This window comes from Mandrillus leucophaeus, unplaced genomic scaffold (genome assembly GCF_000951045.1).
Source record: "Mandrillus leucophaeus isolate KB7577 unplaced genomic scaffold, Mleu.le_1.0 Scaffold452, whole genome shotgun sequence".
Lineage (NCBI taxonomy): Eukaryota > Metazoa > Chordata > Mammalia > Primates > Cercopithecidae > Mandrillus > Mandrillus leucophaeus.
This window is the reverse complement of record NW_012104832.1, coordinates 472,926-499,513: the sequence shown is the minus strand read 5'-3', so window position 1 is coordinate 499,513 and position 26,588 is coordinate 472,926. Positions and strand designations below refer to the sequence as shown.

Genomic DNA, 26,588 nt, shown 5'->3' with positions numbered 1-26,588 from the left:
CCTTGCCTCAAGGGAAAAAAAAAAAAAAAAAAGGAAATAGAAGTTCTAATTCATTTGATTTATTTTCCATTTTTCAGTCGGTTTAAAATATATTAGTGACTGCCCAAATGCTACTTTTGCCAGATCAAATTCAGATAGTTCTTAGTTACAACTTACATGATTGTCTGTTGCACATATGAAAGGAAAATTAAGTTAAATTTAAGTTTTAAAATTTAATTTTGGAAATGTTCAAACCTATGCAGAAGTTGAAACAACATGGGAAACAAGGATACCTATATATCCTTTGCCCAGATTTACCAATTTTTAACATTTTCCCTGTTTGCTTTATCTCTGTATCTGTCTATGTCTATGCATGCACAGTTATACATAACAAACACACTTGTGTTTTTTTTTGTTATACCACTTGAGAGTGACATGACACTCAGCGCATGTCGTTAGGAATTGGCTTTTATTTTTCTGCAGTTTTTTTTTTTTTTTTTAAACAATTACTAAGTCACTGTTTTTTTTGTTTTGTTTTGTTTTTTTAAGACAGAGTCTCGCTTTCTCACCCAGGCTGGAGTGCAGTGGCGCAATCTTGGCTCATTGCAACCTCTGCCTCTGGGGTTCAAGTAATTCTCCTGCCTCAGCCTCCTGAGTACCTGGGATTTACAGGCGCCGCTAACATGCCCAGCTGATTTTTGTATTTTTAGTAGAGTTGAGGTTTCACCGTGTTGGCCAGGCCGGTCTCAAACTGCTGACCTCAGGTGATCCACCCACCTCAGTCTCCCGAAGCTCTGGGATTATAGGCATGAGCTACAACACCTGGCCCCAAGTCACTTATTAAATGTCTTAAATATTGCAGACTTCCTACAATTGACCCAGAGAAATGTGTATATTTATTAGATCTCCAGCTCCTAGTAACTTCAGGTAACCAACCATAGTCCACAGTGGAACAGTGGTTCTTACCCTTGGACACATTAAAATTGTGGGATGCAGGGAATGATCAATGCCAGATTTCCATCCCCAAGCCTAATGAATTAGTCTGTAAGTGAGATCTGGACATCTTTGTATTTTAAAACTAACTCTCAAAATGTAGCCATTGGGGTCCACGGCGTGAGCTTCACCTGAGAACTGGATAGAAACTGCACTCAGGCCGAGTGCAGTGGCTCATGTCTGTAATCCTAGCACTTTGGGAGGCTGAGGTGAGCAGATCAACTTGAGGTCAGGAGTTCAAGACCAGCCTGGCCAACATGGTGACAGCCCATCTCTACTAAAAATACAAAAAAGTTAGCCAGGTGTGGTGATGCATGCCTGTAATCCAGCTACCTAGGAGGCTGAGGCAGGAGCATTGCTTGCACCTGGAAGGCGGAGGTTGCGGTGAGCTGAGATCACGCCACTGGGCAACAGAGCGAGACTCTGTCTCAAAAAAATACTGCACTCCAGTCTACGTGATTCATAAACTCTTGGACTGGGGCTGAGCTACCAGGTTTAGCAAGCTCTTCAGGTGATTCTGATGCACACTACAGTTTGAGAACCACCACTTAAAAGCTTCCCCAGGTCAGGAATTGTTAATAGAATTTCTTTGGACTATATAAGCCAATGGTTACTATTAATGAGATGCACTCAAAGAGTCCAACTACTCTTTGTTCTAATGTAATTTAAGTATGCAAACTTATGTTTGATTATAAGTTATTGCTTTTGGTATTTGGCATAATTTACTAATTGTGGGTATTAGGCAACTCAATTTCATTTGTGGTTTCTGCACATGCTCATGACTTTAGAAGGAATAGTGGTAAATGTTTTGCTTTTAATTAATTAAAATAGCTCTAAACTTTCAATTCTGTATTAAGCTATCCTAAGAGTTTTAATTGAGAGCATTGCAACTGGTCTTTAGTATCTTAATTTTAAATAGTAAACCCATTGCTACATTTGGTTTAAAATATGACTTTGGGAACCTAATGTAATATTTCTGTGGTATTAACTATTACTGTTATTACCATTACTGTGGGATGTTATTATTAATGACTAATAGACAATATATATGATAGCGATGGACTTAAAAATATGAAGGTGGACTAGATTTGATCATTTGGAACCTCTTTCTCTAACTATACTTAAGAAACATATTAATATAAAGACCACTGGATGAAAAGTTGTTGGGGAAAAAGATACGCTTCTGGTACAAAATATCTCTTTACAGATAGTTACAAAGAGTGAAATGTACCTTTACAATGAAGAGATCTAGCAGTCAATACCTTTAATGATTATTGAACATCAGTAGTGGGAGTTGATATTCTGACATTTGTGTACCTCATGAAAGGTAATGAGATAAGAAATACACAACACTACCTGTGTATTGTTTTTGCCAAAGGTATTTAATACTGCCTCTAATTGTAAGTAAACAGACAAACCCAGAATGTGGGATGTAATATAAAACACCTAACCAGACTCTTTAAATAAATAATAAATAAATAAATAAGTCAACATCATGAAAAAGAAGTAGCAACAAATAAGGCAGAGTGAGTGTTTTAGAATGTTAAGGAGACCAAAAAAGCATGATCAAATGCAGTCCCTGAATCTTGATTGCATCCTGGATAGAAAAAGTGAGCTTTGAAAGTCACTTTGGGGCCGGGCACAGTGGCCCACGCCTGTAATTGCAGCAATTTGGGAGGCTGAGGCAGGTAGATCAGTTGAGGTCAGTGTTTGAGACCTGCCTGGCGAACATGGCAAAACCCCGTCTTTACTAAAAATACAAAAATTAGCCGGGTGTGGTGGTGTGTACCTGCAATCCCAGCTACTTGGGTGGCTGAGGCAGGATAATTGCTTAAACCCAGGAGGCGGAGGTTGCAGTGGGCTGAAATTGCACCACTGGATTCCAGTCTGGGTGATACTATGTCTCAAAAAAGAAAGTCACTTTGAAAGTAGTTAGGGAAGTTTTGTATATGAATTGTATATTGGTCGATATTGAATTAATATTGATTTTCTAAGACATGGTAATGGTATTGTGGTTAGGTAGAATTGGGTCGAGTGGAGGGGGTGGAATATCCTTAATCTCAGACAATGGATACTTGAGTATTTAAGGGTATTTAAGGGTATTTAAGTGTCATGATATCTGCATTTAATTCCAAGTAATTCAGAAAAAAAAAAGTATTTTTTTTATAGTGAAGAAAGTAAATATGACAAAACATGAATAATTGGTAAATCTCGGTGGAAGATGAAGGTGTCTATTCTTTTACCTTTTCTGTGGGATTAAAAGATGTTCAAAATAAAAAGTTGGAGGAAAATTTTTAAAAAGAAAAGCAGTAGTAGGCCGGGCGCGTTGGCTCACACCTGTAACACCAGAACTTTGGGAGGCCGAGGTGGGTGGATCATCTGAGGTTGGGAGTTCAAGCCAGACTGACCAACATGGAGAAACCCCGTCTCTACTAAAAATACAAAACTAGCTGGGCGTGGTGGCGCCTCCCTGTAATCCCAGCTACTCGGGAGGCTGAGGCAGGAGAATCTCTTGAACCTGGGAGGTGGAGGTTGCAGTGAGCTGAGACTGTGCCATTGCACTCCAGTCTGGGTGACAGGTGACAGAGCAAGACTCTGTCTCACAAAAAAAAAAAAAAAAGGACACGCAGTAGTAGTCAAATATTTATACCCTGTGGATTATTTTTGTCTGGTCCCTTGATGAATCTGTTTTACTTTTTGATGTTCACGTTTTTATCAGTATTTTTTTTTCTTGCAATGAGTATCATGAAAAAAATTACAGACTTAATTATAAAATGACTTTTACTCACACTTGCTCTTTTTTCTTTTTTTAACTATTACTCTCTCTTCAGAATCCATCTACCGTAGAGGTGCACGCCGCTGGAGAAAGCTTTATTGTGCCAATGGCCACACTTTCCAAGCCAAGCGTTTCAACAGGGTAAACGTAGTTTGTTGAATGCTGATAATGTGAGACAGCTATTTTTTTCCTTTCTGCTATGAAAGAAAGGTAGTTTGTTATTAAGTCTTGTTACACACTTTTAAATACATAAGTAACATGACCTTACGTTTCCAGTTTGCCTGAGGCAGTATGCCTGTAATTTTTAATAGCATCTCTTTTCACTCTTAAAAATGCTCCAGGCCAGGGGTGGTGGCTCAGGCCTATAATCCCAGCACTTTGGGAGGCCAAGGCTGCCGGATCAGTTGAGGCCAGGAGTTCAAGCCTGGCCAACATGGCAAAACCTTCTCTCTATTAAAAATGCAAAAATTAGCCGGGTGCAGTGGCGTACGCCTGTAGTCCCAGCTACTCGGGAGACTGAGGCAGGAGAATCACTTGAGTCTGGGAGGCAGAGGTTGCAGTGAGCCGAGATTGTGCCACTGCACTCCAGCCTGGGCAATGGAGCAAGACCCAGTCTCAAAAAAAGAGCTCCAGATTGGATGATTAATTATTCCACATGATATACCCTAGCTGTAAGAAAATTGGATTTTAAAATATAATTTAAGGCAGCCAGAAAACAAGCAAGGTTTATTTTCTTTATTTAATCTTTATTTTGCCAGTTAGTGTTGTAATTTGATTTTCACGGTTTAGAAAATAATAATAGCAAACACTTATCTGGGTTGTACTATATACCAGGCACTTTTCCAAATGCCTTATATACATTGATTCATTTAATCCTTACAACAACCCTGTGAGATAGGTACTATACATTTCCACTTTATAGATGGCAAAACTCAAGTGCAGGGCTGTTAAGTAACTTGCCCAAGATCATACAGCTAGTAAGTGATAGAACCAAAGTTTGAAAGCAGCAGTCTGTCTTCAGAAGTAAGTTATTAATTTATTATTTATTTATTTATTTATTTTAAAGATGGAGTCCCGCTGTATCACCCAGGCTGGAGTGCAATGGCACGGTCTCGGCTCACTGCAACCTGCATCTCCTGGGTTCAAGTGATTCTTGTGCCTCAGCCTCTTGAGTACCTGGGACTACAGGCGTCAGCCAACAGGCCTGGCTATTTTTTGTATTTTTAGTAGAGACGGAGTTTTACCTTGTTAGCCAAGCTAGTCTCAAACTCCTGACCTCACCTGATGCATCTGCCTCAGCCTCCCAAAGTGCTGGGATTACAGGCATAAGCCACCATGCCTGGCCAGAAGCGAAGTTTTTAAATACTCTTGATAACTGCAAATTTTGGATGCCATTTCCATTCTAAAATTAATGCCATGTCCTAAATTAATTAATGTAAATAGAAACCACCACCTGAAATCCCTCTCCAAACTCTTTTACTTCCAGTAGCACTGACATTTAAGAAGGCTTTGAGGCTGGTTGCAATGGTACCTGCCTGTAATCCCAGCACTTTGGGAGGCTGAGAAGGGGGAACACTGAAGCCCAGGAGTTCAAGACCAGCCAGGGCAATGTAGTGAGATCCCATCTCTACAAAAAATACAGTCATTAGCGGGGCATGGTGTTGCACACCTGTAGTCCTAGCCACTCAGGAAGCTTGAGCCCAGGAGGTTGAGGCTGCAGTGAATCAAAGTGACTCCACTGGACTGCAGCCTGGCTGACAGAGCAAGACACTGTCTCTTAAAAATAAATAAATAAATAAAAAGAAAGACCGAGCGTGGTGGCTCACACATGTAATCCCAGCACTTTGGGAGGCCAAGGCGGGTGGATCACCTGAGGTCCAGGAGTTTGAGACCAGCCTGACCAGCATGGTGAAACCCCGTCTCTACTAAAAATACAAAACATAGCCAGGTATGGTGGCGCATGCCTGTAATCCCAGCTACGCTGGAGGGTGAGGCAGGAGAATCACTTGAACCTGGGAGGTGGAGGTTGCAGTGAGCTGAGATTGTGCTATTGCATTCCAGCCTGGGCAACAAGAGCAAAACTGCGTCTCAAATTTAAAAAAAAAAAAAAGGGAAGGAAGGAAGGAGGGAGGCTTTGAAATGAAAAGTCACTTTAGGTTATTGCTCTTTAAGAAAACAGAGCTTTGGTTTGACCTCTGAACAGCCTGCAAGGTTAATGTTTGCTTAGGAGTCCTTCGATGGCTTTTTCTGCCATGTATATTTCTAATTTAATTCACTTTTTCTGTTTTCATTATTCTGAACTTAATCATGTAAAGACTGAAAATTCTTAGACTTAGAAAGAAATGTGGTTGCAAGTTTCACTGTCTGTTTAAAATAAGCTCTGTTTTTCACTGACCTTCATAGCTTTTAAAAAATTATGTATGAAGAAGCTTTGTTTTGCTTTTGTTTTTGCTTTTGTTTTTGTCATGGGCTGACAGTTGACACCATGACAAAGGGAATTGAGTCAGCAAACTGGGAAATGATTATGACCTTCTTTTTGGTTAATAAAATATTGTTGAATTACTCTTTTCAGCGTGCTCACTGTGCCATCTGCACAGACCGAATATGGGGACTTGGACGCCAAGGATATAAGTGCATCAACTGCAAACTCTTGGTTCATAAGAAGTGCCATAAACTCGTCACAATTGAATGTGGGCGGCATTCTTTGCCACCGGTAAGATACAGTTGTCTGTCCTTTTTTTTTTTTTTTTTTTTTTTTGTTAAGAGCGTGCTTGATAACACTACTGGAACAGAGTGCTAAAATAGGGAGGTGTTCAGGAATTACGACACAACAGAGTAGCTACAGAGTGTGGGTAGGAATACCTTACATTCCTGTTAACATACCTTGAACTTTGGAACTTCGAAATATCTGTGGTAATATTTGTTTGTGGGATACAGTTAGCTTCTTTGACCTACTATAAATTCCTCTGGTCTAAATAAGGAAAATATAGAGAGAACCATTTAAGAGACTTTTTTCCCCTCTCCTTTAATCTGAACATATTAGTTTATAGCTCACATTATTCTGGCATCTCTCCTAAGCAGATATCAGGTAAGAAGAGTCAAAGATACCATGTTTGCTATTTAAAGTGTGAGATTACTGGGGAGGAAAGCTTTTAAAATTTTTATTTATCAATTTCTATTTTAAGTATATAAATAAAATATGTTTGTTAGAGAAAAAATACAGAATACAGATGAATTTAAAAAAATTAAGTAAAAGTCTACATATATTCTACCATCTAAAGGTAATTGTGATTTGGTGGATATCCTTCCAGAACTTTTCCTGTGCAAATTTATATGCATAAACATTTTTAATTTTCCATATGGAAAAAACGTAAGCATGTATAAGAGTAGGTAGAACACTATAATGAACTCCCATGTACTAGAGACCCACCTCCAACAGTTATCAACTCATGACTAATCTTGGTTTCATCTGTACCCCCATTCACTTAACTTCCCCTTGCCCTGTGTTATTTTCAAACAAATCTCAGACGTATTTCAGTATGTACCTCTAAAAGAGAAGGACTTTTTAAAAAACTAACTAAAAAACAAATTCCTTATGTAAAATATCCAGTAAGTGTTCTCATAAATATTATAATTTTGTTTTTATAGTTTTCATTATGAATCAGGATCCAAATGAAGTCCACCTGTACAATTGATTGATCTCTTAGATATTTTTTAACTTACTGGTTCTTTCTTCATTTATCACTCTCTCTTCTTTTTTTCCTTACAATTTAATTGTAAAAGAAACATTTGTTTGTCATTTACACTATTGCAGAATTTGGCTCATTACTTCTCCATGGTTATGTTCAGTATGTTATTGTCTTCTTTATTCTTTTGTCTTGTACAGTAGTTGGATGTCCAGGTTTAATTAGATTCTGGGGTTGGTTTGTTTGTTTTTTGGTGGGTTGTTTTTCAGTCAGCTTTACAGAGGGTTGTTTATCCACCAGAGGGCACATGTGCTTGCATGTGTCTTTTTATTGTTGTTGTTTTGAGACAGAACCTCGCTCTGTCTCCCAGGCTGGAATGTAGTGGCGCGATCTTGGCTCACTGCAACCTCCGCCTTCCGGGTTCAAGCGATTCTCCTGCCTCAGCTTCCCAAGTAACTGGGATTACAGGTGTGTGCCACCACGCCCAGCTAATTTTTGTATTTTCAGTAGAGACGGGGTTTTGCCATGTTGGCCAGGCTGATCTTGAATTCCAGACCCCAGGTGATCCACCCACCTCGGTCTCCCAAAGTGCTGGAATTACAGGTGTGAGCCACTGCACCTGGCCAATCTTAGTGAACTTTCTGGCAAATCTTACTTCCTTAAGGATCCAGAATTAGAATTACTGCATTAAAAGATACGCATTTAAAAAGATACCTGGATGCAGCTTGTCTAAGTGCATTGCCTGTCGATTAGCCCTGCTCCACAAGGAACAGTCAAAAAAAGAAAGAAAGAAAAATACCTGAATGCATCTTTCTAAATTGTTCTTTAGAATTGTTATTCCATGTTTATTCATGGGGCTTTCTTTGGACATTGTGAAAGCAGGTTATTACTGGTAGCTCTTTGATATTAGAATTCTTTAATTAGTTCATATAAGCTTAGGAATGGGTTTGTAATAAAGGGGAAAATCCAATCTTAAGGAAAAACAGAAGACTGAATGTTTCCAACATAATTTATGTAGATTACTGTTAATATTTTTAAGTATTATTTGGTGACATATGGAAGGAAAGGGGGCAGGGTTAGTGATTATATTGGAAATTTAGGATGGGGTTAAATGCATTTAAAAATCCTTAAGCTTACTTATGAGCCTGTCTTTAAGGCAGCCTTGAAGTGCTAACTGTATCATTAATGTTCTTTCTCAAGTTTACCTTTTCCTGCTGGTATTCATTAAATGTGAGTCTAAGAATAAATCAGTAATAACTTGGGTTTGAATTTACCTTTTTCCTGAGATTATTCGCCGTTATTTGGGTAAGTTAGTTTCTAGGAAGTATTTTTTTTCTCTTTTTTGGGGCCACTGACACCCTTGAGAATCTTCAGGAAAATGAGAAACCCACAAAATTTTACATGTAATTTTAAGGTGTTTTTGATATCCTGAAATCTACCCCTGGGCCCCAGCTAAAGAATGCATATTCCAGACACTTATTTTTGCCAAAGATTTTAAGTGGAGCTTGAAGGAAGAATAGGTAGTGTTGAAGAAAAACAAAGCAGAATATATGGCAGTTTAATTTGATTTCTAATTGGTGGTCTGAAATTAGTTTTGTATTTTCTTTTCTGTAAAATGTGACTAACATTACCTCATTCATAGCAGTATTGTATAGTTTCATAAAACAAAATTAAGAGTAAATATAATTCTCATTTAAGTTTTATTCGTTCAAAATTAAATTTTAATATGCTGTGTATTGTTGAAATAGTGTTGTTTCTGGGTGTAATAGAGGTACTCCACTGAGTTACTGTGTCTTTGGAAATGTTTGTAGGAACCAGTGATGCCCATGGATCAGTCATCCATGCATTCTGACCATGCACAGACAGGTAAGAGCGGTACTGGCACAACCCATTGTTCATTCACAGAGTAGCATGTAAAGACTTACTTAGGTGACTCTCTTACCCAAGTGTAACAACATTTATTTCTTTCCAATTAAAAGTAAATACATATATTTCGCTGTGGTAAAATCACACAATTTAACATACACATTTGGCATTTTTAAAAGACAACTGTGCGCTGGGTATGTTGGCTCACACCTATAATTTCAGCACTTTGGGAGGTAGAGGCAGGAGGATCCCTTGAGCCCAGGAGTTCAAGACCAGCCTGGCCAACATAGGGAGACCCTGTCTCTACTTAAAAAAAAAAACAAAAAAGTTACGTAAGCCACAACAGATGACTATTTTTTCTAGTTCACATAAATTTCTTTTGAGACTCCTTTAAATTCAGCAAACTCAGTTTTTTTCCATAATGAAAACCATGAAGCTGATTTTGTGACCCATGTTGACTGTGTTCAGGTGACTTGTTTTTTCTTTTTCTTTCGAGACAGAGTCTTGCTCTGTTACCCAAGCTGGAGTGCAGTGGCGCGATCTTGGCTCACTGCAACCTCTACCTCCCAGGTTCAAGTGATTCTCCTGCTTCAGCCTCCCGAGTATCTGGGATTACAGGTTCATGCCACCATGCCCAGCTAGTTTTTTTGTATTTTTAGTAGAGACGAGGTTTCACCATGTTGGCCAGCTGGTCTCGAATTCCTGACCTGCCCGCCTTGGCCTCCCAAAGTGCTGGGATTACAGGCGTGAGCCACTGCGCCCAGCCAAAGTGACTTGTTTTTATTAAAAGCTTTATTATCAGAAGTAGAAATTAGGTGAAAGATAGAGAGATGCAATATAGGAAATTCCAGGAAGATGGTATAAGTGAAAATGTTAGATAGGTACAAAACCTTAAACACGTATCTGGGAAATTTGGAGAGCAGTGAAAGGAGGTAGAACAGCATGATCTTCTTTGGACTAAATCAAGAAAGGGAAAACAAGGGAGTTTTTCTGGAAAGACAAGATGCAATCTCCTAGTCATAGAAGGATCAGCTCTATGAAATGTAGGCTGTGTTTTTTTTGCCCCAAGTAGCTTTAAGAAGTAGAAGTTCCATTCTTGTCTGTTCTTTACTTTACCATTGTGGTAGTCAGGAAAATTTTGAGTACAATGGAGTGAGAAGTGAAAACCAGAGGTCCTGTATCTCTGTGTCTTAATCATAGTAAAAAGTTTAAGCATATCTTATAGAGTCATTCATTTAGAAGGAAGTGTTTGATTAATTTGTAAAGAAGAGAAATGTTTTAAAAATAACACAAGTACTTGTTAAACGCAGTACTTGGCTACCGGATTGTAATGCTTACTCTCTTTACCCTCACTAAAGATTGGAATTTAACTATTGTATTTACATACAATTTGTTATTAGTAGGACAGGTATTCGGTTTTAAATAAGGAAATTTATTCAGAAGTAAAATCTAAAATAAAAATCAGGAGATAATTTTTATTTCAAACTCATTAATGGTTGCTGTTTTTTTCTCCCTGTACCTTTTTTTTTTTTTTTTTAATGGGTTTTTAGTAATTCCATACAATCCTTCAAGTCATGAGAGTTTGGATCAAGTTGGTGAAGAAAAAGAGGTAAGATAATTTGTCTTACTGTACATTATGTCATTAGTTTTTTAATAAGGCTCAGGAGTTTAAAAGTATGACATATTAACCTGCTTAGACTTTAGATCATAATGGTGAAATACAAAAATGATTTGTGATGATTCCAGAGTTTTGTTCTCATTTAATTTACTAATTAAATCACTAATTTAAAATAGGAAATAATTTAGTGGGATAGCTTATTTTCATTTTAAAATAGCTGAATCTAAAAATCACAATGTATTTGATACTGTTTAAAATACTTGGTAGTATTGTTTAGAATATGTAGTAGACCCTTCCATTTTGTGCCTGAATTGCTTATTTAGATAACAAATGATTAAACATGTTAACTGTCATTATTTTTTTGACTATTATTTTATCAGTTTTTAAAACAAAACAAATTCTTAATTAAAATTATATGATTACAATAATAATCAGTTTTTTGAAAAAAGCTTATAGTGAAAAAGATGATCATGTCTCACACCTTCCACTCCCAGTTTGACTTCTTAGCAACCTTTTAAACCATTTCTAGTTACGTCCATAATGTTTGTATTTCTGTTTTTTAATTTTTCATTTTTGTGTATTTCCGGATATGAAAGGTTTAGTTCACACTGTCTCTTTTTCCCATATCTTTCTTTTTTTTTGAGTTGGGGTCTTGCTGTGTTGCCCAGGCCGGAGTGCAGTGGTGTGATCATGGTTCACTGCAACCTTGAACTCCTGGGCTCAAGTTATCTTCCCACCTTAGCCTCCCGAGTAGCCAGGACTGTAGGCATGCGCCACCACACCCAGCTAATTTTTTCATTTTCTGTTTTGTAGAGACAGAGTCTCACTATGTTGCCCAAGCTGGTCCCGAACTACTGGCCTCAAGCAGTTCTCCCAGCTCAGCCTCTCAAAGTGTTAGGATTACAGGCATGAGCCACCTTGCCCAGCCAAAAATTTCAAACATAAATAAAAGTAAACAGAATAATATAACAAAGCCTTTGTATCTATTGTTAGTTAAAACAACTATCAATTCATGGCCAGCCTTATTTTGTCTACTCACTTCCCTCCCTCCTGTATTATTTTGAAGAAACCTATAAGTCACCTGTTTGATGTTATGTTTTAGTTTCTTGTTCTGTTTGTCTGAAAAAGTCTTTTTTTCTTTTTAACTTTTTCCTTTTTCTTTTTTGTGAGACAGGATTATTGCACAGGCAGCCGTGCAGTGGTGCAGTGATGGCTCACTACACCTCAACTTCTTGAGTTCAAACAATCCTCCCATCTCAGCCTCTCAAGTAGCTGGGACTACAGGCATGTGTCACCACTGGACCCTTATCACCATATACAAAAATTTACTCAAGATGGAATAAAGATTTAAATGTAAGACCTCACACTATAAAAATCCTAGAAGAAAACCTAGGAAATACCCTCTCAACATTGGCCTTGGCAAAGAATTTTTGGTTAAGTCTCCAAAAGCAATTGCAACAAAGCCAAAAATGGACAAATGGGGCCTAATTAAACTACAGAGCTTCTGTGCACCAAAAGAATCTACCAATAAACAGACAACCTACAGAATGGGAGAAAATATTCACAAACTATACATCCAACAAAGATCTCATATCCAGAATCTATAAGGAATTTAAAAACAAAAAACAACCCCATTAAAAAATGAGCAAAGGGCCAGGCATGGTGGCTTACATTGGTAATCCCAGCACTTTGGAAGGCAGAGGCAGGCAGATCACTTGAGGCCAGGAGTTTGAGATCAGCCTGGCCGATGTAGTGAAACCCCATGTCTACTAAAAATACAAAAAAGAAAAAAATTAGGGCATGGTGGCACACACCTATAACCCCTGCTACTTAGGAGGCTGAGGAATGAGAATCATTGGAACTGAGGAGGCAGAGGTTGCAATGAGCCAAGATCATGCCACTGCATTCCAGCCTGGGCGACAGAGCAAGACTCTGTTTAAAGAAAGAAAAAAAAGGTGGGGGGGAACAAAGGACATGAACAGACATATCTCAAAATAAGACCTATCAGCAGCCAACAAACCTGAAAAACCACTCATCATCACTAATTATCAAGAAATAGAAATCAAATCCACAGTGAGATACCATCTCACACCAGTCAGTATAGCTGTTACTAAAAAGTCAACCTGGGCGTGATGGCTCACACCTGTAATCCCATCACTTTGAGAGGCTGAGGCGGAAGGATTGTTTGAGCCCAGGAGTTCAAGAGCAGCCTAGGCAACATAGTCTTTACAAAAAAGTAAAACATCAGCCAGGTCCAGTGCTGCACCCCTGTAGTACCAGCTCTTCAGGAGATTGAGGTGGGAGGATCGCTTGAACCCCAAAGGTCGAGGCTGCAGTGAGCCGTGATTGCGCCACTACAGCCTAGGTGACAGAGTGAGACACTATCTCAAAAAGAAAAAAAAAAAAAAAACTCAAAAAACAACAGATTCTGGTGAGGCTGCAGAGAAAAGGGAATGCTTATACACTGTTGGTGAGAATGTAAACTAGCTTAGCCACTGTGGAAAGCAATTTGGAGATTTCTTAAAGAACTTTAAACAGAGTTACCGTTTGACCTAGCAGTCTCCCGTTACTGGGTATGTACCCAAAGGAAAACAGATCATTCTGTCAAAAAGACACATGCACTTGTATGTTCCTCACTGCACTGTTCACAATAGCAGAGACACAGAATCAACCTAGGAGTCCATCAATAGTGGAGTGGGCAAAGAAAACATGAAACCATGTGTTTTGTGGCAATATAGATAGTACTGGAGGTCATAATCCTAAACGAATTAACGCAGGAACCGAAAACTGAATACTACATGTTCTCACAAGTAGGAGCTAAACATTGAGCGCACATAAACATAATCATAGGAGCAGCAGACGCTGCTTGCGGTGGGGGCAGCATGGGTTGAAAAACTACCTATTCAGTACCACGTTCACTACCTGGTTGCAATATACCCATGTAACAAACACACACACATAGCCCCTCTAAGATAAAATTTGAATTTAAAAATATTACAAATAACACTTTTACTGTTTCTCTAGAAAATGCAGTGCTTGGCACACTTTAAATTCATTCCTCTTCCATTCCTGCCTTTGGGTGCTATTATTGTCAGAGTTTAAAATTCTGTGTGTGTGTATATTTGTTTTTTTAAACAGTTACTCCTTATGTAGATTTACCCACATTTTACCCTTTTTGTTTTTCGTTCCTTCCTACATCTTTGTTCTTCTATCTGAGATCATGCTTTTTCCCCTTCAAGAACTTTAGTTTTTCCTTTAGTGGGTGCCTACTAGTGATGGATCCACTCAGTTTTTGTTTGTCTGAAAATGTTTTTCTTTCACTTTCACTTTGTGAGCTGCTTTTGCAGGATAGAGAATTCTAAGTCAGCTGTTTTCTTCTCTTTTAGGCCCTTTGAAGATGACGTTTCACTGTTATGTGGCTTCTGTCATTTCATTCAGCCTTATTATTGTGTCCGTGAAGTTTACTCTGCTCTTTTTTGCTCCACTTGATTCTTATAGTTTCCAGTTAGCCATATTTCAAGTCTATATGTTGACTTATTTTCTTACAATTCTCTTCTTTGTTAACCTGCCCGAACGTGGTTTCTTTTCACTCTGCTTTATTTATCCTTGTGTGTTAGTCTGTTTTGTGTTGTTACAAAGGAGTACCTGAAGGTTGGGTGTTGCGGCTCAAGCCTATGATCCTAGCACTTTGGAGCTGGAGGATCATTTGAGGCCAGTAGTTCGGGACCAGCCTTGGGAACTTAGCAAAACACCCCATGTCTACAACAAATAAATAAAAATTAGCTGGGTGTGGAAGCACATGCCTGTAGTCCCAGCTGCTTGGGAGACTGAGGCAGGAGGATCACTTGAGCCCAGGAGTTCATGCTGCAGTGAGCTATGTTCGTGCCACTGTACTGCAGCCTGGGTGACAGAGCAAGAACTTTTCTTAAATAAATAAATGAAGGAAGGAATAAAGGGATACCTGAGGCTGGGTAATTTATACACGATTTATTTGGCGCACGGTTCTGCAGGCTGACCAATAAGTATTGCACTAGCATCTGCATCTGGTGAGGGCCTCAGGAAGCTTTCAGTCTTGGCAGAAGGCAAAGGAAAAGCAGGTGTGCCACATGGCAAGAGAGGGAGCACCAGAGTCAGGGGAGGTGCCACACTCTGAACTCACTCATTAACCACACAGGAATGCACAAAGCCATTCATGAGGAATCTGTCCCTGTGACCCAAACACCTCCCACCAGGGATCACATTTCAGCATGAGATTTGAGATTTGGAGGAGTCAAATATACAAACCGTATCATCTTGTTACCAAATCAAATTATTATTATTATTGACAGGATCTCACTTTGTCACAGAGGCTGGAGCGCACTGGCACAATCACAGCTCACTGTAACCTCGACCTCCCTGGCTCAGGTGATCCTCCCACCTCAGCCTCCCAGGTAGCTGGGACTACAGTGCACACCACCAACACCCAGTTATTTTTGTATTTTTTGGTAGAGATGAGGTTTATCCCCACATTGCCCAGGCTGGTCTTGAACTCCTGGGTTCAATCAGTCCACCTGCTTCAACCTCCATAAGTGCTGGAAATACAGGCATGAACCGCTGTGTGCAGCCCAAATTATTATTTCTAAATTTTTAAGTTGTCGTTCTCACTCAGTGTTTCTAATACCCTTCTTTTAGTTTTGTGCTTGCAGGTTTCTTTATCTTTCTCAGAATTTCCTCTTTGCTTTTCTTGGTATTCTTCACTTCAGAGATTTCATACTTTATTCTCATGGGTCCCTTGTATGTTGATGATTTTGCAGGCATCTAATAAAAGACTGTCTTCAGGCTTCTCTGTAAATTGCCAGAAGCTTACATTTGTAGTTGTGAATGAATTTTAAGGCTTACTATGTCGTCCCAGAGGGGCCTTGGTATTCTGTGGAAAAGAATGTCTTCCATTCGCTGAACTACTTCTTGCTTGTTTTCTGTCTATAGCATCCAAAAACGCCTCTGAATGTGTGCTCTCACTAGCTTACATTTTATGCATCAAGCTTCCAGCAGACTCTTTCATCTTGATGTCTCATTATAATTTCTGAATTTATTATGAAAAATCCAATCGTTCTCTCCAGTAACTTTGTCAATCTTATCCTAGCCACACACTTGACGTTCCCTGTCAGTGGTACCCCCAATCTCTTGGTCACCAAGGTTAATGTGTTTTTTAAATTCCTGCATCTGTATTGCCTCTCTACCTGAAAGTTATCATATCCTTTTTAAGACGTCCTTCAATATTTTTGTGATTTCAACTCCCTCCCCACCCATTCTTATTACCATCCCTCTTATCTCAAAATTCATCCATATAATCTGGGTAGTTAGATTATATGGTTTGGAATGACATTTGAAAACTATTAAGAACTTAAAACGTATTTCTGTTAGGAAAATATCTTTAAATCGTTACAGGTACAACTAGGTGTTAGAAATATAATGTACTATGCAAAGCATTTCCCATTATAACTCTGATACAAATGTTCTCAACAGGCAATGAACACCAGGGAAAGTGGCAAAGCTTCATCCAGTTTAGGTCTCCAGGATTTTGATTTGCTGCGGGTAATAGGAAGAGGAAGTTATGCCAAAGTACTATTGGTTCGATTAAAAAAAACAGATCGTATTTATGCAATGAAAGTTGTGAAAAAAGAGCTTGTTAATGATGATGAGGTAAGCACTGCGTATTTTATTGTTTCTAAACTGCTTAAGAATACTATTCTTTTTTTTTTTTTTTTTTTGAGTTTCACTCTTGTCACCCAGGCTGGAGTGCTAGTGGTGCAATCTTGGCTCACTGCAACCTCTGCCTCCCAGGTTCAAGTGATTCTCCTGCCTCAGCCTCCCAAGAAACTGGGATTACAGGCATGCACCACCATGCCCGGCTAATTTTTGTGTTTTTAGTAGAGATGGGGTTTCACCATGTTGGCCAGGCTGGCCTCGAACTCCTGACGTCAAGTGATCCGCCTGCCTCAGCCTCCCAAAGTGCTGGGATTGTAGGCATGAGCCACTGCGCCCGGCCAAGAATACTATTTTAAAGAAAACCTCTATGTTTGTGCTTTATTATCTCATTCTGCTTTTCTAAATATGTGCTAAGTAAATGAAATATATTATTTCAGTTTACTTTTCTTATAGACTGTATAAGATATTTAAAGTAATTTGATTATTATTAGATTTTTTTAGAAAAACAAAAATCAAACCACATTATTATCAGGAGAAATACTCGAGCTTTGTAAAACTTTTCTAGACAGTTTTATAATACTGAAAGATTTACTAGTGTTATTTTTCTCTTTGTTTGTAAATTTTCATTTCATGATTATCAAAGGTTTTGATATTTAGCCTAGTTAACCATTGCATTTGCAACCATTGAATTGCTCAGAGCAAATTTATCATTAATTGTGATATCAGTTTGACATAGCTTTCTTACATGTTTCAAAACAGGATATTGATTGGGTACAGACAGAGAAGCATGTGTTTGAGCAGGCATCCAATCATCCTTTCCTTGTTGGGCTACATTCTTGCTTTCAGACAGAAAGCAGGTAAGATTGAAATATAATAGAATGATTACTGGGCTTCATATTTTTGGTCATATTACATAGTTAGAACCTTCCTGCTCTAATTCATGAAGTAGACATCATGGAGGACGCAACAGTGTTAGGCCTGTAACTTCCTGCTAATAATACTCACATCAGTGATATCAGTTTGATATTAGATCAGCATTAGGAAATGACCTACTTTAGGCAGAAAAAGAAATAGCCGTGTCATAATTATGGCAATAGAAATCCAACCTTTTAAATATCCCCAATATTCTAGTTTTATGACTTAAAATTTTCTAGAGTTTAACAAGGAAGAAAAATACCTTGATAGTCAAAAATTACTTATTTAGCAAATGCTGAAATTAGGATATTAATGAGTGACTCTGGGTTGCAAGTGGTACTACTTTAGAACAGAAGTAGTCGGTTACAAAATTATTATCATGCTGGTTTACTTTCTTGTATCTTCCGTATCTTCTGTACCCTAGATACTCTTTGTTTCCACCAAAATTTTGGCATCTTTTTAAAGGCTAAATAGTAGAGAATGCTGTCTGTTGTGATGGTTTCTGAAAATGCAAAGTTACACTACCTTATTTTGGATCTTGATTTCATGGGTTCTCCCCTGTGTTTTAGATTGTTCTTTGTTATAGAGTATGTAAATGGAGGAGACCTAATGTTTCATATGCAGCGACAAAGAAAACTTCCTGAAGAACATGCCAGGTGAGTTTTTGTTTACTGTTTGTGTTGTTTTCTTTTCGGGGCCTTGTGGCTTTTTATGTGCAGTGGTTGAAACAGTAGATAAATAATTTATTTTTCTACAATTAATTCTTCGTAAGTCATGCAGAGACTGAGCTAAAAGTTACTTTACATTATATATGAAAGTGTAAAACACTTACATATGTGTAAAACAATTATAGTGTATATGATTTTACATTTATACACATACACGTACGTACACATGCACACAGTGCTTCCTAAGCAATTGAAAAGTGTTAACAGTATTAAAAGGGAAACCTTTAGTCTACTAAAACCAATCTTTTTCAAATATTTTGTCTGTTTAGCATCAGCCATTTAAATAATTGAGACTAATAAACACTTAATTAGTCTTTTCAGGTTTGTAGTGGTCTCTCAGAGAGTTTTTCACGATAAAAGTGCTATTCATATATACTTGAAAGTAATTAAATGATCCCTCTGGCTGGGCACAGTGGCTCACACCTCTAATCCCAGCACTTTGGGAGGCTGAGGTGGGCAGATCACCTGAGGTCAAGAGTTTTGAGACCAGCCTGACCAACATGGTGAAACCCCATCTGTACTGAAAATACAAAAATTAGCTGGTTGTGGTGGCAGGTGCCTGTAATCCCAGCTACTCAGGAGACTGAGGCAGGAGAATTGCCTGAACCCGAAAGGCGGAGGTTGCAGTGAGCCGAGATCGCACCACTGCACTCCAGCCTGGTGACAGAGCAAGACTCCGTCTCAAAAAAAAAAAAAAAGAGTATTGAATATTAATTTTGTGCCCTTAATTTGATATTAATATACAAGATTGTAAATTGTTTATGAGTTGGAGGAGATTGGTGGGAAGGGATCATGGCCTTGAGTAAAAGGTTTAATCCATCAGTACCATGTTTTGTTTCTTATTCATAATCAGCGGTAATTCTCCCCCTTTCCTACTTCACAAGAGTAATGCCAAAATGAAGCACGTGAGTTTGTGTATGTATGTAATTATCATGCAGGGAACAAATATTAGAAATTTCATTTAAATTAAAAACTTTTGGAAAATTTGCTACTTCATTATTGCTTGTCAAAAAGTGATAATCTTTAATTTCATAAGAAGATATAAATTGTACTTATCTAATCTTGAGGCCAAGCTGGGTTTTTTATTTGGGTTTTGTTGTTGGTCTGGTGTTCATTTATTTTCGTTGTGTATTTATGCCTTATCAAATGGTCGCCCTTCTAGCAGAGCCACAGATGATATTTTGAATTGCAAACATAGCCAATATTTGTTCCTTGTTTGTTCAGTTGAATGTGGGAAAGCTAGTCTGGTTTTTACTATATTAATGTGCCAGTTCTGGTTTTATACCATCTTTGCTTTTGTGAGGACGAAAGCCCAGGATAAGGGCTTAAGTTCCCGAATCACAGAATTAAGTAGCTCGAAGGTGTATGTTATGTCCCTCCACACATGATCATGATCATATGCCACCAAAGCAGCCATACATCAGCTCAGGCGTTCCATTTTCATTATTCAGGCCAGAAGTTCTGGGTTGTCACCAGTGAGTTGGTAGCAGTTTTTTTAAGTTCTTCGTTTAACATTGAATTTTATAGTTGTAGAGTATTTTCATTTAATTCCTTTTCTAAAACCTTCATGAGGATTTTATGGTTTTGAGTAGTCAACTCGTAGTATTCTTTCTATTCTCGACCCCATCAGTGGTTCTTAGCCTTCTCGGGGGATCATGGGTTCCTTAGAGAAGTGATGAAGCTTTGAGGACTCTGTAGATACAGTGCATGTACATTTGTGCATACACCTTTGCCCCCAGTTGTAGAAGTATGGACTGCCTGAAGTTCACCCAAGGACCCAGATTAAGAACCCCTGTTTGAGACTTATCAAATTAATAGCTTTATGAAAAATGTGAGTTTAAGTTAGACAGGAACTTTTACAATTGTGTCTTGGGCTCAGATGTTTTAAAGTGGTTCTTCAGTTCTTTTTTAAAATTTGTTCCTAAAATCACTGGGAGAAAAAAATATGTTTTGATATGAATTTTTGTGTTTCCGGTTACAAATGTAGAACTTAAATATGGTTGAATCAAATGACTTATTTTTTATTTTATTTTAGATTTTACTCTGCAGAAATCAGTCTAGCATTAAATTATCTTCATGAGCGAGGGATAATTTATAGAGATTTGAAACTGGACAATGTATTACTGGACTCTGAAGGCCACATTAAACTCACTGACTACGGCATGTGTAAGGTGAGGAAAATTTTCTAGTTATTTTAAAAGGTCTTCAGCAGCTAGTAGTCTTTGTAAAATAACTTCATGTTTAAAGATGGGGAAATGATTACTAATGTTGCTAATTTACTTAAGAAACTTTGTGGAATTCTAGCACAAAGACAACATTTGTAAAATTTGTATCTTCTGTGTTATGTGTACTAAAATAAGAGTTAATTTCTTTTTGTTATACCTAACTTTTTATTTTGAAAGTTGAAATATAATTGAAGAAAATTTGGAAATAAAAATTGTCTGCAATTCCACTGCTTAACACAACCATTTGTATATGACCTTCCAATTTTTGCCGTTTAGTAGTGAATCTTATATAGTGCATTCAGGATTTTCCTCAGAAGTAAAACTTTTTTATATTTAAATTTTAAGCATCTGACATAAAGCATAATAGGATAAAACAAGAATTTTAGTTACTCTCAGAAAATGTCTTCTTTATTTCTTGATGTTTTATTCTTTTTATAACAGTGTTCCGTTTTAAAGGTCTGATATTTTCCCACAAAATGCATAAGGAACTACTCCTTGTTAAGGTAACTGATACCAAATTATCCTCACATAGTAATAACAACAACCAGTATGTAAATGTGTGAATTGCATTCCCTGTTCACCTGTGGGAAGTGCCTCCAGAGTCTGGAGATTATCTAAATGCTAGTAACATGGCATATGACAACCTAGTTGTATCGAAGATTTAACTTTATTATTTTTTCAGCATGCATTAAAGAATAAAATATTCACTTAAACTATGTTTGATTTCATGTACAGAATTCAGCCGCACTTTTCACATGATACTTATTTATTAATTAATTTTGTTTTTCTTTTTTTTTTTTTTGGAGACAGTCTTGCTCTGTCATCTAGGCTGGAGTGCAGTGGCACCATCTTGGCTCACTGCAACCTCCGCCTCCTGGGTTCAAGCCATTCTCCTGCCTCAGCCTTCCAAGTAGCTGGGATTAAGGTGCGCCCTATCATCCCTGGCTAATTTTAATTTTTTAATTTTTAAGACAGAGTTTTGCTCTTGCTGCTGGCTCCAGGCTGGAGTGCAATGGCACGATCTCGGCTCTCTACAACTTCCACCTCCCAGGTTCAAGCAATTCTCCTACCTCAGCCTCTCAAGTAGCTGGGATTACAGGCATCTGCCACCACACCTGGCTAATTTTTTTGTATTTTTAGTAGAGATAGGGTTTCACCGTGTTGGCCAGGCTGGTCTTGAACTTCTGACCTCAGGTGATCCACCAGCCTCAGCCTCCCAAAGTGCTGGGATTATGGATGTGAGCCACCGTGCCCGGCCTTACATATTTTTATTATATAAGTTTTCAATCATAAACAATTAGAAAGCTTAGCGAGTGGAACCCCTGTGTACTCATCACTTATATTTGTGATACTCTTTTGATCTCTGTGTCAGTTTTTTTCCCTGAGGGATTTTTTCTCATTTCAAAAAAAAGTGACAGTGATAGAGGAGTCTTATCCCCAAGAATAAATGAAACTGAACAAAAAACATGGAGAGTATTAACCTTCATATGAAGTGCACAAATTAAAATGAGATTTTTTTTTTTTTTTTTTTTTTGCCTGTGAGATATTGGTTTTAAAGTTAGAATAGTCTGTATGTATAAGAGTTTAAAGAAATGGGCCGGGCGCGGTGGCTCACGCCTGTAATCCTGGCAGTTTGGGAGGCCGAGGCAGGTGGATCACGAGGTCAGGAGATCGAGACCATCCTGGCGAACACGGTGAAACCCCGTCTCTACTAAAAATACAAAAAATTAGCCGGGCGTGGTGGCGGCGCCTGTAGTCCCAGCTACTTGGGAGGCTGAGGCAGGAGAATGGCGGGAACCCGGGAGGCGGAGCTTACAGTGAGTCGAGATCGCGCCACCACACTCCAGCCTGGGCCACAGAGCGAGACTCTGTCTCAAAAAAAAAAAAAAAAAAGTTTAAAGAAATGGGCATATGTCACTGGTGTGTGTATAAATTGTTACAGCCAGGCGCGGCGGCTCACACCTGTAATCCCAGCACTTTGGGAGGCCAAGACGGGCGGATCACAAGGTGAGGAGATCGAGACCATCCTGGCTAACACGGTGAAACCCCATCTCTACTAAAATACAAAAAAAAATTAGCTGGGCATACTGGCGGGCGCCTGTAGTCCCAGCTACTCGGGAGGCTGAGGCAAGAGAATGGTGTGAACCCAGGAGGCGGAGCTTGCAGTGAGCCGAGATCGTGCCACACAGCACTCCAGTATGGGCGACAGAGCAAGACTCTGTCTGAAAAAAAAAAAAAAAAATTGTTACAAACCTTTTGAAAAGCAGTTTGATGGGGAATTATCAGGAATCCTAAAGATGGCCATGTTCTTTGATCCAGTAATTCTGCCTCTTGGATATTCCAAGTAAATATTTTGGTTTATGAAGAGAGATTTCTGACTAAAACTTTTATTGTAGTTTATGATAGATATTATAAAGTCACTTAAGAAGATCTTTATTTTTATTTTATTTTTACTTTTTTTTTTTTTTTTTAAATAGAGACGAGGTCTCGCTGTGTTGCCCAGGCTAGTGTCAAACCCAGGAGTTCATAATGTTAGCATTTAGATAATCTCCAGGCTCTGGAGGCACTTTCCTCAGGTGAATGGGGAATGCAGTTCATACATTCACTTATTTGTCTTATTACTATGTGAGGATAATTTTGTTCCAGTTACCTTAACAAGGAAAGCAAGCCACAGCTCCTGGCTGAAGATGTTTATAAAAAATACGTAACACATGATGGCTCAGACCGGTAATTCCAGCAGTCTGGGAGGCCGAGGCAGGCAGATCGCTGGAGCTCGGAAGTTCGACACTAGCCTGGGCAACATGGCAAAACTCCATCTCTACAAAAAATAGGAAAATTACACTTCCTTGGTTGTGCTTGTAGTCCCAGCTACTTGGGAGGCTGAGATGGGGGATCACTTGAGCCTGGGGCTGTAGTGAGCTGTGTTCACACCACTGCATTCCAGCCTGGGTGACAGTGAGATCCTGTCTAAAACAGAAAGACATAACAATGCTTATAATGCCTGTAAAATGCTTATAATATAACATTAGGTGAAGTCTTAACATACAGAGTTGTCTGATTCTTTTATGTATCGTTCTGTTATGTAGCATCACACGTTGATTCTGTTTACATTTCAGTATTTTTCAAGTTGTTATTTTAAAATGTTATGTTAAATGTGATTACCAATTGCCTTACAGTACACTAATGCATTTTAATAACATTTTAAAATGTTATTTTTAAATAACAACTTTAATGGAATTACTGCATTGTTTAAACAATGAAAATGGGCAGGATGTGGTGGCTCATACCTATAATCCCAGCACTTTGGGAGGCCCGGACAGGCAGATCACTTGAGATCAGGAGTTTGAGACCAGCCTGGCCAACATGGTAAAATCTTATCTCTACTAAAAACACCAAAAAATTAGCTGGGCATGGTGGCACACCTGTTGGGACCACAGGAGACTACTCAGGAGACTAAAGCAGGAGAATTGCTTGAACCTGGGAGGCAGAGGTTGCAGTGAGTGGAGATTGCACCACTGCACTCCAGTCTGGGTGGCAACGTGAGACTCCGTCTCAAAAAAAAGAAAGAAAAAAAAGAAAGAAAATATAATCACAAAAATGAATTAAGACTTTTCTCTTGGCCGGGAGTGGTGGCTCACATCTGTAATTCCAGCACTTTGGGAGGCCAGGGCAGGTGGATCACGAGGTCAGGAGATCGAGACCATCCTGGCCAACACAGTGAAACCCTGTCTCTACTAAAAATACAAAAAAATTAACCGGGCATGGTGGTGGGTGCTTGTAGTCCCAGCTACTCGGGAAGCTGGAGCAGCAGAATGGCAAGAACCTGGGAGGCAGCGGTTGCAGTGAGCTGAGATTGCGCCGCTGCACTCCAGCCTGGGTGACAGAGCGAGACTCCATCTCCAAAAAAAAAAAAAGACTTTTCTCGTTTTGTCTTTCTTAGTCTTTTGTTACCCTTACTGGAAAATAATATTGACTTCTTATACATTTTTGTTTCTTACAGGGATCCTCAATCAAGTTAGTCCAGGTCTTTGATAAATTTGAGATCTTTATTGAGTAGGTCTTTAAATCAAATGTCCTCCTACCTCCCTTTCTGCCTTTCCCCCTTCCCCAAGAGCTGCCTAGGGCAGGTGCAGTGGCTTATGCCTGTAATTCCAGCACTTTGGGAGGCCAAGGCAGGCAGATTACTTGAGGTCAGGAATTTGAGACCAGCCTGGCCAACATGGTGAAAACCCATCTCTGCTAAAACCACAAAAACTAGCCAGGTGTGGTGGCGCGTGCCTGTAATCCCAGCTACTTGAGAGGCTGAGGCAGGAGCATCTGTTGAACCCAAGGTGGGGCGGAGGTTGCAGTGAGCTAAGATCACACCACTGCACTGCACTCCAGCCTGGGTGACAGAGTGAGACTCCGTCTCTTTCTCTCTCTCTATATATATATATAAAATTAAAAAAAGAAAGTTTATGAGACATTCACCCTCCAAAAGTTTGAATGCTCTTTTATGACTTAGAGTCAACATTTAACTTACCTGAAGCTTGACTTCATGCAAGTGTTGGATGAATTTCTTTATAAAGATTGCAGAGGATAGTGATGAAAACTTGAATTAATATCTATAGAGTTATGTTTGAAATGTTTTATGAACATTGATTTTTTGAGTGGAAACCTTTAGTGGTTTTATGAACTGATGTGCCTTTAAGTGTTTTTTTTAATCAACAGAGGAATTCTAATAACATCTGTATGTTACATAATAATATGCTGTAGAAAACTCAGCAAGTGGACCTACATTCCAACATTCACTCAACAAGTGAATGATTAAGCATAACTGTTACAAGTTAACAGACTATATCTCTTACCTCTGACTAGTACACTGAAAGTACATGTCATTTATCATGAGAATGAACTGCCATTACCAATAATAGAAAACAATAAAAACCATATTCACATTGCTAAAAATAGCATATAATATCCCTTTTAGAAATCATTTAAAAAATTCTTGGAGTCACAACATATTACTAAATATTCTAGATGTTTATAGCAGTGTTATATATAATAGGGTGAAATTTGAAGAAAAATATGTTCACCATGCCCAGAATATCTCTGGAGGACCACATAGTAGTGGTTGCCTCTAGGGAGCTGGAACTGGGTGAGTCAGGGACAAGAATGGAAGGAAGGGCCAGGCGCACTGCTCACGCCTATAATCCCAGCACTTTGGGAGGCTGAGGTGGGCGGATCACCTGAGGTCATGTTGGTCAGGCTGGTCTCAAACTCCTGACCTCAAATGATCCACCCACCTTGGACTCCCAAAGTGCTGGGATTACAGGTGTGAGCCACTATGCCCGGCCTGTATTTTAATAGCTACAGGTTGGAAAAAATTAAGGCAAAACACACTAACGGGCATAGTAAAGGAACTACCCAATAATTAATGGGGCAATCACCAAGAAGTTGTAACAAATATAAACTTGCATACACTCAACAACACAGTCTCAAAATACAAAGAGTGAAAAAGGACAAAATTAGTATGAGAATTTCACAATCTCTAATCATGATAGGAAAAGTTAATATGAGAATAATCTATATTAGAAAATGATACATCACACATACTAAAAATCAGTAGGCAGAGAAAGATTTGGAAAGAAGCTAGAGCTTTTATATATATATATGTAGAATATGTATGTCTATATGGGTGTGTGGAGTGAGGGAGAAGGAAGAGAGACATTAGAGAGAGCGAGACTCCCTGCATGTAAAGATTATATATCCTTTTAAGTACACATGGGCTACTGGCCATATATTAGGTCATAAAGGAAATCTCAATGTATTCCAATGAACTAATATTCAAACCATTCTCTGGCCACAAGACAAATAAAAAAAAAAAAATCAACAGGGCAGGCGTGGTGGCTCATGCCTGTAATCCCAACACTTTGGGAGGCCGAGGTGGGTGGATCATCTGAGGTCAGGAGTTTAAGACCAGCCTGACCAATATGGAGAAACCCCATTTTCTACTAAAAATACAAAATTAGCTGGGCCTGGTGACACACGCCTGTAATCCCAGCTACTTGGGAGGCTGAGGCAGGAGAATTGCTTGAACCCGGGAGGTGGAGGTTGCAGTGAGCTGAGATTGTG

The 26,588-nt window shown here is 38.8% G+C and overlaps 1 protein-coding gene across 1 annotated transcript in view; it reads left to right on the top strand.

Moving 5' to 3' along the window:
* PRKCI (protein kinase C, iota) overlaps positions 1-26,588 on the top strand; it is an 84,149-nt gene that overhangs the window by 45,607 nt on the left and 11,954 nt on the right. Inside the window, exons 4-11 of the mRNA XM_011994352.1 lie at positions 3,804-3,889; positions 6,321-6,461; positions 9,246-9,300; positions 10,851-10,909; positions 16,424-16,600; positions 17,366-17,463; positions 18,091-18,177; positions 20,285-20,420. Of these exons, the coding sequence (XP_011849742.1) occupies positions 3,804-3,889; positions 6,321-6,461; positions 9,246-9,300; positions 10,851-10,909; positions 16,424-16,600; positions 17,366-17,463; positions 18,091-18,177; positions 20,285-20,420 (839 nt within the window). The remainder of the gene's footprint in view (positions 1-3,803; positions 3,890-6,320; positions 6,462-9,245; positions 9,301-10,850; positions 10,910-16,423; positions 16,601-17,365; positions 17,464-18,090; positions 18,178-20,284; positions 20,421-26,588) is intronic.